The 16,098-nt window shown below is 39.3% G+C and overlaps 1 protein-coding gene across 3 annotated transcripts in view; it reads left to right on the top strand.

Annotated features, from left to right (window-relative positions):
• LRIG2 (leucine rich repeats and immunoglobulin like domains 2) overlaps positions 1-15,224 on the top strand; it is a 66,547-nt gene extending 51,323 nt beyond the window's left edge. For all 3 annotated transcript variants that reach the window (XM_033435637.2, XM_004263196.4, XM_033435645.2), the window contains 2 exons: positions 7,167-7,457; positions 9,858-15,224. In XM_033435637.2, coding sequence (XP_033291528.1) covers positions 7,167-7,457; positions 9,858-10,084 — 518 coding nt within the window. In that variant the 3' untranslated portion in view covers positions 10,085-15,224. The remainder of the gene's footprint in view (positions 1-7,166; positions 7,458-9,857) is intronic.
• The last annotated feature ends 874 nt before the right edge of the window (positions 15,225-16,098 follow it).

Raw genomic sequence — 16,098 nt, 5'->3', positions numbered from 1 at the left:
TATCCATTCATCTGTCGATGGGCATTTAGGTTGCTTCCATGACCTGACTATTGTAAATAGTGCTGCAGTGAACATAGGGGTGCATGTATCTTTTTGAATTATGGTTTTCTTTGGGTATATGCCCAGTAGTGGGATTACTGGGTTGTATGGTAATTCTATTTTTAGTTTTTTAAGGACCTCCATACTGTTCTCCATAGTGGCTGTATCAATATACATTCCCACCAACAGTGCAAGAGGGTTCCCTTCTCTCCACACCCTCTCCACCATATGTTGTTTGTAGATTTTCTGATAATGCCCATTCTAACTGGTGTGAGGTGATACCTCATTGTAGTTTTGATTTGCATTTCTCTAATAATTAGTGATGTTGAGCAGCTTTTCATGTGCTTCTTGGCCATCTGTATGTCTTCTTTGGAGAAATGTCTATTTAGGTCTTCTGCCTATTTTTGGATAAGGTTGTTTTTTTAATATTGAGCTGCATGAGCTGTTTATGTATTTTGGAGATTAATCCTTTGTCCGTTGATTCGTTTGCAAATATTTTCTCCCATTCTGAAGGTTGTCTTTTCGTCTTGTTTATGGTTTCCTTTGCTGTGCAACAGCTTTGAAGTTTCATTAGGTCCCATTTGTTTATTTTTGTTTTTATTTCCATTACTCTAGGAGGTGGATCAAAAAAGATCTTGCTGTGATTTATGTCAAAGAGTGTCCTTCCTATATTTTCCTCTAAGAGTTTTAAAGTGTCTGGTCTTACATTTAGGTCTCTAATCCATTTTGAGTTTATTTTTGTGTATGGTGTTAGGGAGTGTTGTAATTTCATTCTTTTACATGTAGCTGTCCAGTTTTCCCAGCACCACTTATTGAAGAGACTGTCTTTTCTCCATTATATATCCTTGCCTCCATTGTCATAGATTAGCTGACCGTCGGTGCGTGGGTTTATCTCTGGGCTTTCAATCTTGTTCCATTGATCTATATTTCTGTTTTTGTGCCAGTACCATATTGTCTTGATTACTGTAGCTTTGTAGTATAGTCTGAAGTCAGGGAGTCTGATTGCTCCAGCTCTGCTTTTATCCTTCAAGACTGCTTTGGCTATTCGGGGTCTTTTGTGTCTCCATACAAATTTTAAGATTTTTTGTTCTAGTTCTGTAAAAAATGCCATTGGTAATTTGATAGGGATTGCATTGAATCTGTAGATTGCTTTGGGTAGTATAGTCATTTTCACAATTTTGATTCTTCCAATCCAAGAACATGGTATATCTCTCCATCTGTTGGTATCATCTTTAATTTCTTTCATCAGTGTCTTATAGTTTTCTGCATACAGGTCTTCTGTCTCCCTAGGTAGGTTTATTCCTAGGTATTTTATTCTTTTTGTTGCAGTGGTAAATCGGGAGTGTTTCCTTAATTTCTCTTTCAGATTTTTCATCATTAGTGTATAGGAATGCAAGAGATTTCTGTGCGTTAATTTTGTATCCTACAGCTTTACCAAATTCATTGATTAGCTCTAGTAGTTTTCTGGTGGCATCTTTAGGTTTCTCTATGTATAGTGTCATGTCATCTGCAAACAGTGACAGTTTTACTTCTTCTTTTCCAATTTGTATTCCTTTTATTTCTTTTTCTTCTCTGATTGCTGTGGCTAGGACTTCCAAAACTATGTTGAATAAGAGTGGTGAGAGTGGACATCCTTGTCTTGTTCCTGATCTTAGAGGAAATGCTTTCAGTTTTTCACCATTGAGAATGATGTTTGCTGTGGGTTTGTCGTATATGGCCTTTATTATGTTGAGGTGGGTTCCCTCTATGCCCACTTTCTGGAGTGTTTTTATCATAAATGGGTGTTGAATTTTGTCAAATGCTTTTTTTGCATCTATTGAGATGATCATATGGTTTTCATTCTTCAACTTGTTAATATGGTGTATCACATTGATTGATTTGCATCCTTGCATCCTTGGGATAAATCCCACTTGATCATGGTGTATGATCCTTTTAATGTGTTGTTGGATTCTGTTTGCTAGTATTTTGTTGAGGATTTTTGCATCTATATTCATCAGTGATATTGGTCTGTAATTTTCTTTTTTTGTAGTATCTTTGTCTGGTTTTGGTATCAGGGTGATGGTAGCCTCATAGAATGAATTTGGGAGCTTTCCTTCCTCTGCAGTATCTTGGAAGAGTTTGAGAAGGATGGGTGTTAGTTCTTCTCTAAACGTTTGATAGAATTCACCTGTGAAGCCATCTGGTCCTGGACTTTTGTTTGTTGGAAGGTTTTTAATCCCAGTTTCAATTTCATTACTTGTGATTGGTCTGTTCATATTTTCTATTTCTTCCTGGTTCAGTCTTGGAAGGTTATACCTTTCTAAGAATTTGTCCATTTCTTCCAGGTTGTCCATTTCATTGGCATAGAGTTGCTTATAGTAGTCTCTTAGGATGCTTTGTGTTTCTGCAGTGTCGTAACTTCTCCTTTTTTGTTTTATTGATTTGAGTCCTCTCCCTGTTTTTCTTGATGTGTCTGGCTAATGGTTTATCAATTTTGTTTATCTTCTCAAAGAACCAGCTTTTAGTGTTATTGATCTTTGCTGTTGTTTTTTTGTTTCTATTTCATTTATTTCTGCTCTGATATTTATGATTTCTTTCCTTCTGCTAACTTTGGGTTTTGTTTGTTCTTCTTTCTCTAATTCCCTTAGGTGTAACATTAGATCGTTTGAGATTTTGTTTGTTTCTTGAGGTAGGCTTGTATTGCTGTAAACTTCCCTCTTAGAACTGCTTTTGCTGCATCCCATAGGTTTTGCATCGTCGTGTTTTCATTGTCATTTGTCTCTAGGTATTTTTTGATTTCCTCTTTGATTTGTTCAGTGATCTCTTGGTAATTTAGTAACGTATTGTTTAGCCTCCATGTGTTTGTGTTTTTTACGTTTTTTTCCCCTGTAATTGATTTCTAATCTCATAGTGTCGTGATCAGAAAAGATGCTTGATATGATTTCAGTTGTCTTAAATTTACTGAGGCTTGATTTGTGACCCAAGATGTGATCTGTCCTGGAGAATGTTCCGTGCTGACTTGAGAAGAAAGTGTAATCTGTTGTTCTTGGATGGAATGTCCTATAAATATCAATTAAATGTATCTGGTCTATTGTGTCATGTAAAGCTTCTGTTTCCTTATTAATTTTCTGTTTGGATGATCTGTCCATTGGTGTAAGTGAGGTGTTAAGGTCCCCCACTATTGTTTTGTTACTGTTGATTTCCTCTTTTAGAGCTGTTAGCAAGTTGCCTTATGTATTGGGGTGCTCCTATGTTGGGTGCATATGTATTTATAATTGTTATATCTTCTTCTTGGATTGATCCCTTGACCATTATGTAGTGTCCTTCCTTGTCTCTTGTATCATTCTTTATTTTAAAGTCTATTTTATCTGATAGGAGTATTGCTACTCCAGCTTTCTTTTGGTTTCCATTTGCATGGAATATCTTTTTTGATCCTCTCACTTTCAGTCTGTATGTGTCCCTAGGTCTGAAGTGGGTCTCTTGTAGACAGCATATATATGGGTCTTGTTTTTGTATCCATTCAGCAAGCCTGTGTGTTTTGGTTGGAGCATTTAATCCATTCACGTTTAAGGTAATTATTGATATGTATGTTACTATGACCATTTTCTTAATTATTTTGGGTTTGTTTTTGTAGGTCCTTTTCTTCTCTTGTGTTTCGTACTTAGAGAAGTTCCTTTAGCATTTGTTGTAGAGCTGGTTTGGTGGTGCTGAGTTTTCTTAGCTTTTGCTTGTCTGTAAAGCTTTTGATTTCTCCATCAAATCTGAATGAGATCCTTGCTGGGTAGAGTAATCTTGGTTGTGTAGGTTCTTCCCTTTCATCACTTTAAGTATATCATGCCACTGCCTTCGGCTTGTAGAGTTTCTGCTGAGAAATCAGCTGTTAACCTTATGGGAGTTCTGTTGTATGTAATTTTTCATTTTTCCTTTGCTGCTTTGTTTTTTTTCTTTGTCTTTAATTTTTGTCAGTTTGATTATTATGTGTCTCGGCGTGTTTCTCCTTGGGTTTATCCTGTATGGGACTCTCTGCGCATCCTGGACATGGGTGGCTATTTCCTTTCCCATGTTAGGGAATTTTTTGACTATCATCTCTTCACATATTTTCTCGGGTCCTTTCTCTCTCTCTTCTCCTTCTGGGACCCCTATAATGTGACTGTGGCTGCGTTTAATGTTGTCCCAGAGGTCTCTTAGGTTGTCTTCATTTCTTTTCATTTTTTTTACTTTATTCTGTTCCACAGCAGTGAATTCCTCCATTCTGTCTTCCAGGTCTCTTATCTGTTCTTCTGCCTCAGTTATTCTGCTATTGATTCCTTCTAGTATATTTTTCATTTCAGTTATTGTATTGTTCATCTCTGTTTGTTTGTTCTTTAATTCTTCTAGGTCTTTGTTAAACATTTCTTGCATCTTCTTGATCTTTGCCTCCATTCTTTTTCCAGGTCCTGCATCATGTTTACTATCATTATTCTGAATTCTTTTTCTTGAAGGTTGCCTATCTCCACTTCATTTAGTTGTTTTTCTGGGGTTTTATCTTGTTCTTTGATCTGGTCCATAGCCCTCTGCCTTTTCATCTTGTCTATCTTTCTGTGAATGTGGTTTTTCTTCCACAGGCTGCAGGATTGTAGTTGTTCTTGCTTCTGCTGCCTGTCCTCTGGTGGATGAGGCCATCTAAGAGGCTTGTGCAAGTTTTACTGATGGGAGGGACTGGTGGTGGGTAGAGCTGGCTGTTGCTCTGGTGGGCAGAGCTCAGTAAAACTTTAATCCGCTAGAGTGCTGATGGGTGGGGCTGGGTTCCCTCACTGTTGGTTGTTTGGCCTGAGGCGACCCAACACTGGAACCTGCAGGCTCTTTGGTGGGGCTGATGGCGGACTCTGGGAGGGCTCACGCCAAGGAGTGCTTCCCAGAACTTCTGCTGCCAGTGTCCTTGTCCCTTGGTGAGCCACAGCTGCCCCCTGCCTCTGCAGGAGAACCTCCAACACTAGCAGGTAGCTCTGGTTCAGTCTCCCTGGGGTCAGTGCTCCTTCCCCTGCGTCCTGATGCGCACAGTACTTACGTGTGCCCTCCAAGAGTGGAGTCTCTATTTCCCCCAGTCCTGTCAGAGTCCTGCAGTCAAATCCCGCTAGCCCTCGAAGTCTGATTCTCTAGGAATTCCTCCTCCCGTTGCTGGACCCCCAGGTTCAGAAGCCTGACCTGGGGCTCAGAACCTTCACTCCAGTGGGTGGACTTCAGTGGTATAAGTGTTCTCCAATTTGTGAGTCACCTACCCAGCCTTATGGGATTTGATTTTATTGTGATTGCACCCCTCCTACTGTCTCATTGTGGCTTCTCCTTTGTCTTTGGATGTCGGGTATCTTTTTTGGTGAGTTCCAGTGTCTTCCTGTCGATGATTGTTCAACAGTTAGTTGTGATTCTGGTGTTCTCGCAAGAGGGAGTGAGAGCACGTCCTTGTACTCTGCCATCTTGGTTCAGGCTCTAAAGTCTTAATGGAGTAGAAAATCTTCTGACAGAAAGGAGTAAAACACATCCTTAAACAAGGGATTGGAGAACACAGCAGAGGCTCCCAAACCAAAATATTGCTCTAGAAACTTTCTTCAGGTGTCTTTTATCCTTTTCAGGCATGAGCACCCTTCAGACCATATCCCAGGGAGGTTGTATCTCCTGCTGACAGGTAGACATTCACTAAGGTTTAAAGGGCATTGATGATTCTCATCTTATATTGGAGAACATCAGAGAGAGAGAAAATAGTTAAGTGAACCTGACTTCTCAACACTACTTTTCCCAACTCCACTCTTCCCATAGGGAGTGACAGAACACAGGGAAGTGAATTAAGGGGTAGAATTCGGTTTGACTCCCAGTTCCTCTTTCCAGCCATGTGGTCACCAACAAGTTACCTAAAAGCTGAGCTTTAATCTCCTCATTTTAAAAATAAAGAAACAATATTTTATAAAGCATTTCTCTCATGATTCTTAAATATTCTTTCCACACATCTGTGTAGTACTTCAAGTAGTATACACATGGAAGCTCTATTCCATTATTTTGGCTTTCCATGGAAAGGAGGGTATTTCTAGCTTTTTTTTTTTTTTTTTTCTTTTTGGCTATACTGTGTGGCTTGTGAGACCTTCCCTGGCCAGGATGGCCTCTAGGCGCGCAGGCTTCATTAGTTATGGTACGCGGGCTCAGTAGTTGTGGCACATGAGCTCTAGAGCGCAGGCTCAGTAGTTGTGGCACACGGGCTTAGTTGCTCCGCAGCATGTGGGATCTTCCCAGACCAGGGCTCGAACCCGTGTCCCCTGCATTGGCAGGCAGATTCTTAACCACTGTGCCACCAGGGAAGTCCCCCTCTAGCTTTTTAAAGAATACTTAAAAGCCTCTACTTTTTGCAATTTGTAGGAAATAACACTGCTTTCTGGGTTAAACTTAATTACTTCCTGTTCTTTTCCAGTTCTAACATTCTGTTGCTTGAACATGAATAAGTCAGTCTCTATTTCTCACTTTCCTCTTTTTTTATCATTCAGTTTTCAAAGCACTTAATTGCCCAGGGAGCTCATTATTAAACTTTTACTTCTGCCAAACACACACTTGTCAGGCAGGACTCTTCACCGTCAGAGGCTTTCTCTAGGGGTCCTTTTAGCAATTAGTGTTGCTTAACCTCTTGACTTAACAAAAGTTATGTGGGCTTTTGTGAAATAAAGTCATCAAAACCCCTTTTTCTCTGCTTTAGTTTGCTTAAGCCAAACATGTGTCTTGTAGCACAGTGCCAGCCTTATCTTGGCTCCCTTGATTTGCGCATGACCTTATCCAGGCTTGTCAAAGATGGCTTAATGTACTACTCAAGAGCATGGGTGCTGGAGCCAGAGGGCCTGAGTTTAAATTGCAGCTCTTCACTCAGGCAGTATGTCTTTGGGCCTTACCTGACCTCTCTGTGTTGTAGTTACTCTGTCTGTAAAATAGGGATAATAATAATACTTACCTCTTAGGGATGTTATAAGGATTAAATTAGTTAGTTCACAGAAAGACCTTGAAACTTCATCTGGTTTATAATGCAAGTTTTGAACAAATGCAGATATGATGACAACTGTTAGAGAAAACTAATAGTTGGCAAAACTGATTCCTTAACTGAAGGATGTTTGGATTCTTTCCCGTGTTGTCATTAGGTGGCACTGGCACCCGGGTTATCTGCTCAGATTGTTATGACAATGCTAACATCTACTCCCGGACCCGAGAATACTGTCCATACACCTATATTGGTGAAGAGGATGTTCTAGATCAGACACTGTCCAGCCTTATGGTCCAGATGCCCAAAGAGACTTATTTGGCACATCTTCCCCAAGATGCCACCACCCTGGAGAGCCTGGTATCAGCAGCAGATAGAGAGATGTCTGCCTTTCCCACCAACCATGAGAGGATAAATGAGAAGAAACTTTCCTCCACACAGAAGAACAGTGGTAAAGGGCACAGTGTTTTTTGTTATTTTGGTTTGTTTTCACTTTCACCTACTTGAGTTTTCCTTCTGTCATATAGGTAGCACTCTCATTTGACAGAAGCAAACAAGTTGGTATAATGGAGTAATTAGCTACTATTAATTGATATAAACTAGAGCCAAAGATTTTTAGAGATTAGATTTAGAAAGAAGTCTGGATCTATAGGATGAAAACAGCTTTTGTGGGAGTAACAAGATCTTACTTCTAAAGATTCAGAAGCCATGTAGAAAAAGTTTCTATAAAGACGTTTCATACAGGCACTACTTTTTTCTTCCATGTTTATTTAAATAATGGAGACTTGAAATGCTAAGGATATAATGATTTGGGCATAATTTGATGAAGATTTTCACTGAGAAGATTTAAAAATGTTTTATTTGGTTGCTGTTCTATCAGGTAAATGTTGAATGTCAGTATCACTTGGCAGGTATTTGCTTTCATCTGTGAAGTATTACAGTCAGGACCATAATTGGGAAAGCAGTTTGGGGATAGTAGCCCAGGAAAAGAAACACATGTTATATTGTGCCGACGGGGCATTTGAAACAACCCAGTCAATAAAGCAAAGCAAAACAAAACAAAACTCTTTCTAGACCATGAAGGGCACTACTGAGCATGTCTTCCTGTCCATCCAGGCTTTTTATCCACTGTCACCCTCCTGTCCGCCTGAAATGAAAGAGCACTGGAAATAGGGCGGGGCTTTGCACCGCAGGTTTACAGTGGAAGACATTGTATAGTGGTGCTTCCAGGGATGGTTCTGGCTGGAGTGAATGAAATGACATGGACTTTTACGATGTGCTCTGTTGTTCTTAGTTAAGAGACCACCTCTAAAGTTTTCTAAAGAGGGTACAGGTCAGAGAAAAATATCCTGTTATTGAAGTTAGTCTCTTGTCTTTAAAATTCTGTGTCCATGAAAGAAAGGCACCAACACTAAATCCATTTCCCCGTGTCCTAGAAGAGATATACACGCACAAAACAACTTTAAGTAGAACTAAAAATGCAGTATCTTTCCCCAACTTTAGGGATGTCTTAGTTGTTAATCTGGTCTGTAAGTGAGGAAATCAGCAAATGAGAGTGCTTTGGTGCATTGCTTGTTCCTTAGCTAGGATGCTCTAGCTCCTTGCTACTCAAAGTGTGGTCTGTCAGCATCAGCATTACCTAGGAGCTTGTTAGAAATGCAGAGCATGGGTCCCACCCCAGACCTAGTGAACCAGAGTCTATATTTTAACACAGTCTCCAGGTTATTTGTATGAATATTAAAGCTTGAGAAACCCTGCTCTAGCTTACTTTGCACATGGGTTTTATTTTTATTTCTGAGTGTTTGTTTCTAGAATGTTTGGCTAGCTTTTTCCAAAATACATCCCCATGAAGTTAATATAACTTTCAGTAAATGTTCTCTGGGGAAAGAGCCCACCACTGCAGTAAATAATAATGAGAAATGCATATTTTTGAAGCCAAAGTATAGATAACCTGATTTAAAATACCAGCTTTTGGTTATTATTTTGTTGTTAGAGTTATTGGCTTGCTAGAAGCTGGAGGGGAATGGTTGTTTATTTTTAAAATGATTTTTTAAAATAAATGTATTTATTGTATGTATTTTATTTTTGGCTGCGTTGGGTCTTTGTTGCTGCTCTCAGGCTTTCTCTAGTTGCAGTGAGCAGGGGCCACTCTTCGTTGTGTTGTGCCGGCTTCTCATTGCGGTGGCTTCTCTCGTTGCAGAGCACGGGCTCTAGGCATGCGGGCTTCGGTAGTTGTGGCACGTGGGCTCTAGAGTGCAGGCTCCGTAGTTGTGGCGCATGGGCTTAGTTGCTCCGCGGCATGTGGGATCTTCCTGGACCAGGGCTCAAACCCATGTCCCCTGCATTGGCAGGCGGATTCTTAACCACTGCGCCACCAGGGAAGCCCAAAATGATTTTTTTTAAGATAAGCATTTAATTGTTATTTAAAGATACAATGACTGCACTGCATCAATAATTTTTACTTATGTATTGTGCAACTTTCATTACTATATGGATACTAATTCTCTTTTAGTCTGTTTCCATGTGTCTAAAGAGTTTTAATTTTTATAGCAGTAGAAACACCAGTAATAGGTGAAAGCAGATGGCACAGCATGGTTTCAGTAATTAATTGGTAAAGTTGTTGAGTAGAAGTGTTTGAAAGACCATGGTTTCAGTTTTTGTTTTGTTTTCTTTTTTTTGTTTTTGCTAAGAAAATGGCAAGTATACATTTTATCTTAACGTCCTTATTCAGGAATACTGGGTTATTTCTTATTATTTCTTTGAAGACTTGGGTAGAAGAAAATTAAGTTTTAGAAAATTAATTTTATACTTCCATTCACCACTGATAATTATTACTGTCTCTCGTTCTCAGAACCCTTGCAGCGGCCTCTGTGGAACATAAGCAAAGAACCAGGTATGCCTCATCCTCCTTTATCGCAGCAGTCAGTCTTTGAGTCACCACAACTCCATCAAAACGAGGGCCTGGCAGAGAGTGATCCAGACTGTTCCACTTCCCCCATGCCCTGTCACAGGTTACACGACCACACTTTTGATTTTAGTAGGACTCGGAACATTCAAGATGGCAGTGAGGGCACATGAAACTCACTCCAGAATGAAATCTGGGCAGACTCAAATTAGTTAATTTTGTATTTACTACCTCAGAGTTCGGAAGAAACCCCAAAGTCAGCATTTGCTTTGCTCTTTGTCTACAATTACATCTGACCACATCAAGGGGGCCCAGACATTTGTTTGGGCTTATACTTGACGAAGAAAGGGTAATGGCTGACAGAAATGGGTACATCTAATAGAAAATGTGCAACACAGGCGGAGGAAGATAGAGGACAGAGTGCTGTCTTATGGTTCTACTGGGATGTGCCCAGGTGCTTATTGCCTGTTAGGGAGAGTCTCATTGCTGCTAAACACCCTGGATTGTCTCAACCTACCGAATGATCCTGAGTAAACAACGCTGTTCTATTTTGCCTTCCAAGGAACAAAAATAACTTTGGAGCCCCCCGGGAAGTGTGCCTGGGATTCTGCAGTGGTTTTAATCCTATAGTTGAGAGTGGGGCTTTGATATTCAAGGTCTTCGACAAGAATCCCAGACTTGACCAACTATTACTAGGTCGAGCGTTTTGTATTCTTGTGAATCTCTCTCTTTCTCTCTCTCTCTCTCTTTTTTTTCTTTTTTTTTGGTCCCTGTCGCCCAGGGATCTCACTGTATATATATGTGCATTTATAAATAATTTTCGTATTCATTGGTCATATGTGTTGCAATGTAAATATTTTTGATATGCCAAAATTATATATAATATTCAGTTATAATATTGACAGCTGCTTCTCAGACCACAGATTTTGTACAACTTGGTTTAGTGAATCCAAAGACTTTGTTTAAAGTTTTAAATACGTATTTGTTAAGAAGTATAAGTATAGAAGCAGGGTACCTAGTAATTGCGTACACACAAACACCATCTTGGTGTAATTAACCACTTTCTTTATGCCTAAAGATTTGTACAGCTAATCATTTGTCATCTGTTTACAAGTGCCAGGTAATATAATCTTTCAAGCATAAAAAGGCTTTTTCAAACGACTAGCAGTCTTGTCATTGTCATATGCGCATAGATAAAGGAAAACTTGTTTGGGGAATATCTTCCTTCAGCAAAGTACTTAGTTGATGAGGAAACCAAAGATTGCTTTTTTTTCTGTGTGTGTGTGTGTTTGTTTTTTAAAATAATCTCTCTTCTACCAATGCACAGTATGTCTTAAGAAGGGAAGACTGCTTTTGGTAGTAGAAGAACGTGCAGAAATTCTTATACTGTAAAGCTTTAGAGTGGTCCTTGTTTTGTACAAGTGATTTTTTTTTTTTTTTTTTGCGGTACGCGGGCCTCTCAACTGTTGTGTCCTCTCCCGCTGCGGAGCACAGGCTCCGGATGTGCAGGCTCAGCAGCCATGACCCACGGGCCCAGCCGCTCTGCGGCATGTGGGACCTTCCCAGACCGGGGCTCGAACCCGTGTCCCCTGCATTAGCAGGCGGACTCTCAACCACTACGCCATCAGGGAAGCCCTGTACAAGTGATTATTTAAGCCAAAAAGTTTTCTTGAATTTCTGATAGCAAAAAGTTTTATGTAAACAAAAGACTTAGTGCTCTAATAAAGTGTAATGGACTAAAGCTCTTCTTTCTTTCTGCTTTCAGAAAAAAAAGAAAGGCTGTTGGATTCTATCCTCTAAATTTAGTGAGGACTAGTTACATACTAGATGACTTCAACCACTTAAATGAAAATAATCTATTTCTGAGTCATTGTGCATTTCAAGGGTTTTAAACTCACATAATTTCTCAGCTCTTTGCCAGGAAGTTTAGCTGAATTTCATACTGTTTTTCAATCCTAAATTTTTCTCCCATAGGCAGCAGCACTTTTCTAGCTGTTTTATGCCATCATGCATTTGTCTTTTTCCTTTTTAAATTGTCAGCCTCTCTTCATTTTCACTTTGAACTCCTTAAGTATCACTATTTTCTTCTCCCTTCAATTTCTGATCCATCTTCTTACTTTACTAGGTTGTAGTATAATTTGTACTGGACTGACTTAGAATCACGAAACCTGATTTAGTTCCTAGCTCTGCTGCTTACTAGTTGTGTAATCAAGGGCAGGTCCCTTTACATCTCAGCCTGACTTTCTCATTTATGAAATGAGGGCATTTTACTAGATGCTTTAAAGCCCTTTCCAGCTGTAACATTCTGTGAATCTGTGATCCCTCCTGGAATCAAGGAGGATTATCTACTCTAATAAAAAGCTGCTTTCATGAAATATTTTTTAGAGTAGAACAGGAGTGATGCTGCTTACTCTGACTTGAGCCAGATTTATTTCCTCTCTAGCAGGAGTAATGCTATAAGAAATCCTCATAAGGAGAAGAAATAGTCAGCTTCTAAAACAGTGTCAGTAAACATAAAGAATCTTGAGTAGATTGAGAACCACCCATTGCCCTCCAGAACACCAGGTCTGAATGCTAGTATTGTAATACCCCAGAGTATCAGAATCAGTTGAGAGGTGTGCCACAACTAATTTGTAACTAGTTTGTGATTCACCTTTCTAATGTATTCAAGGTCATCTCTCTAATTATAGTACTCTGACATTCTGATGGACTTTATTTAGTGAAAAAAGTGGAGTTAGAACAAGGCTGCAAGTGAGCATCAGCTGTTACATGTGAGAGGACAAAAACCAGGCTGCAAACCAGTGCTCTAGAAAACTTAAAATACATGATTGCTGCCTCTGCTTTAGCAGTGGTCTTTCTACTGCCAGTGGTGTCAGGCTGGTCTCCCGAATAGCCAGGTTCTCTGTCAACTCGAATGGTTGAGATGTCCTCCCAGGTATTGCTAGCTTTCCTAAATAACTAAAAAACTTGCCTGAAAAACTAGTCAGGAATTTGTTTAAATGTGAATAGCCTATCCCTGGTCTTAAAAAATAGTAAATTTCATAAATTCTAATCTTAGGAGTTGGAATTCCTGAAATTTTTCAGTATTGCATATGTAGAGCATATAGCAAATGCTCTATTATAAACTGGATGAGTGGCTCATCTGTGTTTCTTCCCATCAGTGTAATGTCTGCCTGCCACCAGTTTAATCAAAAATGTTGCAAAAGCAAGGCAAACTAAAATGCTGAGAGAAATATTGTCCCTATTACGACTTCATATCAGTAGGGATACATAAAGTCTCTTAATTTGTTTGTGCCCCTCTTAGACTGATTCTGTAAGTATACCTGGAAGAAGAAATAACATTGTGCTTATACTCCAAGTCTTCCTGCCACAGAGTCTATGCCTGACCCGTTGGCTGCCTGTCACTCAGTAGCCTCTAAAGTGCTTTCCCTAGATGTAAGTTAATCTGTAGGATAGGAAATACCAGAAACCCAGCCCAGTGTGCCATTCCCTCTAATGTGCCCTCTTAGAATGCTTTAAATGTGTATTTTCTCTGTAAGGTAACTTTCATTGCCTTCACATTGCCCATTGGCAGGTTGTAAAAGAAACATTAAGATGTTAAGCAACTTAGACTCTATTATCCATTTTCCTAAGAAAAGGGAGAGATGATAAAAGTCTTTAGTTACTTAAAGGGTTGTCATGTGAAACAAAGATTAGATTCACTCTTTTTATTCCAGCGGACAGGGGTCATATCAGTGGGGAAGAAGTTACAGGGAGATGTAGTACACACTTGCCAATAATTCTATATAAGCTAACACTCTAACAATTAGATTTGTCTGACAATTGGAATAATCAGCCTTTCATGAAAAAGTATATACAGAAGCTAAATAATCATCTGTTAATAGCATTGAAGAAATTTCTGCATTGAAATCAAATATGGGCAAGATGACTTTTAGCTCTCTTTCAATTTTATCATTGGAAATCTTCAGAAGCAAGACAGGCTTAAAACTTTGTCTTTCAGAATTCTTTATATACAGTAAGTGTGGAACACTTAAAAAGATTTTTTTTTAAACTAAAAGATTATGTTCTTTGATTGACAAAAGGAGCCAGTTTTGTGTTAATGGCTGAAAACATGAAACTCTGGGCTTATTCTTCTGAGAAAATCTATAAGGTTCCTAACCCAAATGGTATGACCATAATAAAAAATTTTAAAACCTATAATGTATTATAACCTTCCCTTTTACTCTTTAATTTTTATTCCTGTTTCTTTGTATCAGTGGGACTCCGTTTGGAATGGGGTTGGAATTGTGATGTTCAAGTTTATACCCAGTATTTTACCCGCGTGTGTTATGGCATCTTCTTATCATTTTAATATCCACAGAAATGCCAAACGGGTAATGGAGTATCCGAGGTAAATTGGCTGTCATTTTATGCTACAGCCTCCATTTCTTACTTTGCTTCTTGATGCAGATTACTGAAGTAATTGTGAAACAGTTGGACCTTAGAAAGTTGAGCTAAGATTTTTAGGCAACCTGTAAGTAATGATTCATTTTTCTCTTACGTGGTCTCTTTCCCAGTTCACTGTGGCAGATGTTTTTCCCTCTTTCTTCTAATTTAAAACATTTTTGTTTGGAGTACAATCTAAGCCAACATCAGTTAGCCTTAATTTTCTTCCTTCCTTCCCCGCTTCCTCCTCATTTGTTGACAAAAATAACATGTTCTGAATTGGGATATGTTATAAGCTTCTCTTAAAACAACACCTGAAAGCCCACAAATCATCTGGAGGTTTTGTGGTTAGAGTAAGGGGTAGGGGTGTGTGTGTGTGCGTGCATGCATGGGTGAGGAGTAATATTTGGACCTGCTCCTTCAAGGTTGTGTGGTTGAGTGTTTCTTAGCAATCCTAATAATCTCCACCAATAGGTGGGGTGAAGGTGAATAAAAAGCTTGATTTGAGCCTGTTTTCAAATGTAAGGAGTAGACTGATCTTTTGTCAACTCTGTCTTTAAAGAGAAATTGATCATCGGGGGGTCAAGTGCTCTTGGAATATCTTTTGGCTACTTAAAGTGGCCACTTGATCCATTGAGAGACTACTTCTACCCTCTACTTTCCCCCTGTTCTCCCTTTTACCCCTATCAGAGGATGTCAGTCTGAGCAGCCCTGGTACTAGATGTACCTAAAGAGAGTTATAAGCCAAGTTGTTGTGTTCAGTGTGGCCATTTCCTAGTGTCTATTTATATTTTCTCACACATGAGAATGTATATTTTATAAAGCATGTGTTTGTCTACTTGTTTGTCTACTGTAATATGTCTTCAATAAAGCTAAAATACATTATGATTTTCTGGTCTTCTCTTGCCTAAAGGACAGGAATGAAATGGTTCATTTTTAAGTTTGTGATCCTTTTGAGAGGGTCTCCAAATAGCTGTGCAAGTTAAAATGGGAAAGAGTTGCCCTTCTCTAGTTCCTGCCGTGTTTAAGAGTCACACACACAGCCTCGAGCCTGCCACTGGTGCACCCTGCACTGTGAGCTGCTCCAGGCAGGCACTGTGCACTCTCTTCTTTCTCCTTCATGCTACCCACCAGGGTGCTGTACACTTGGCAGGATGAAAACAAACACACCTAACGGTTTGTTAGAAAACAAGAGTGCTTTCTGCACCGAGAAGAATTTGAAGGCAGTGTTTCTAATCTGGTAAATCTTTAACAAGATATTTGAAGAATGTCAGTATTCTGGTCAGCTTCCTCACTGTACCATGTTAGGGGCTATTTCCTTTGAGTCTGTCAACTCTCTGAAGGCTGAGCTGACAATACTGATCCCATCGTCACCTGTGCTGCACTTTATTCTTTATGAGGCACATCCCACAGACATTATTTTATTTGACTCTCACAGCACTCTTAAGATGTAGATTGGGCAGAGGATTTTAATCTCCACTTTTTGTAGTTAACAAAAGTGGCTCAGTTAGATTATCACCTACACAATGTCAAAAAGCTTTTAAAGCCCGAATTTGAATGCAGAATTTCTCACTCATATTCAGGATTTTTCCCACTGTGATACCTTCCAGTTCTGAACAGAGTATTATGTCTCCAGTCTTTATAAACATTGGAATAAAAGCCTCTGGACATTGATCACTTTCAATATGGTGAAAGTCTGGACTGGAATGTATACTGGAAATTGATTTTTACTTTATTCCTGCCTATCGTTTCCTTATTAGGT

Source organism: Orcinus orca, chromosome 1 (assembly GCF_937001465.1).
Source record: "Orcinus orca chromosome 1, mOrcOrc1.1, whole genome shotgun sequence".
Classification (NCBI taxonomy): Eukaryota; Metazoa; Chordata; class Mammalia; order Artiodactyla; family Delphinidae; genus Orcinus; species Orcinus orca.
This window is presented reverse-complemented; position numbering and strand designations above follow the sequence as displayed.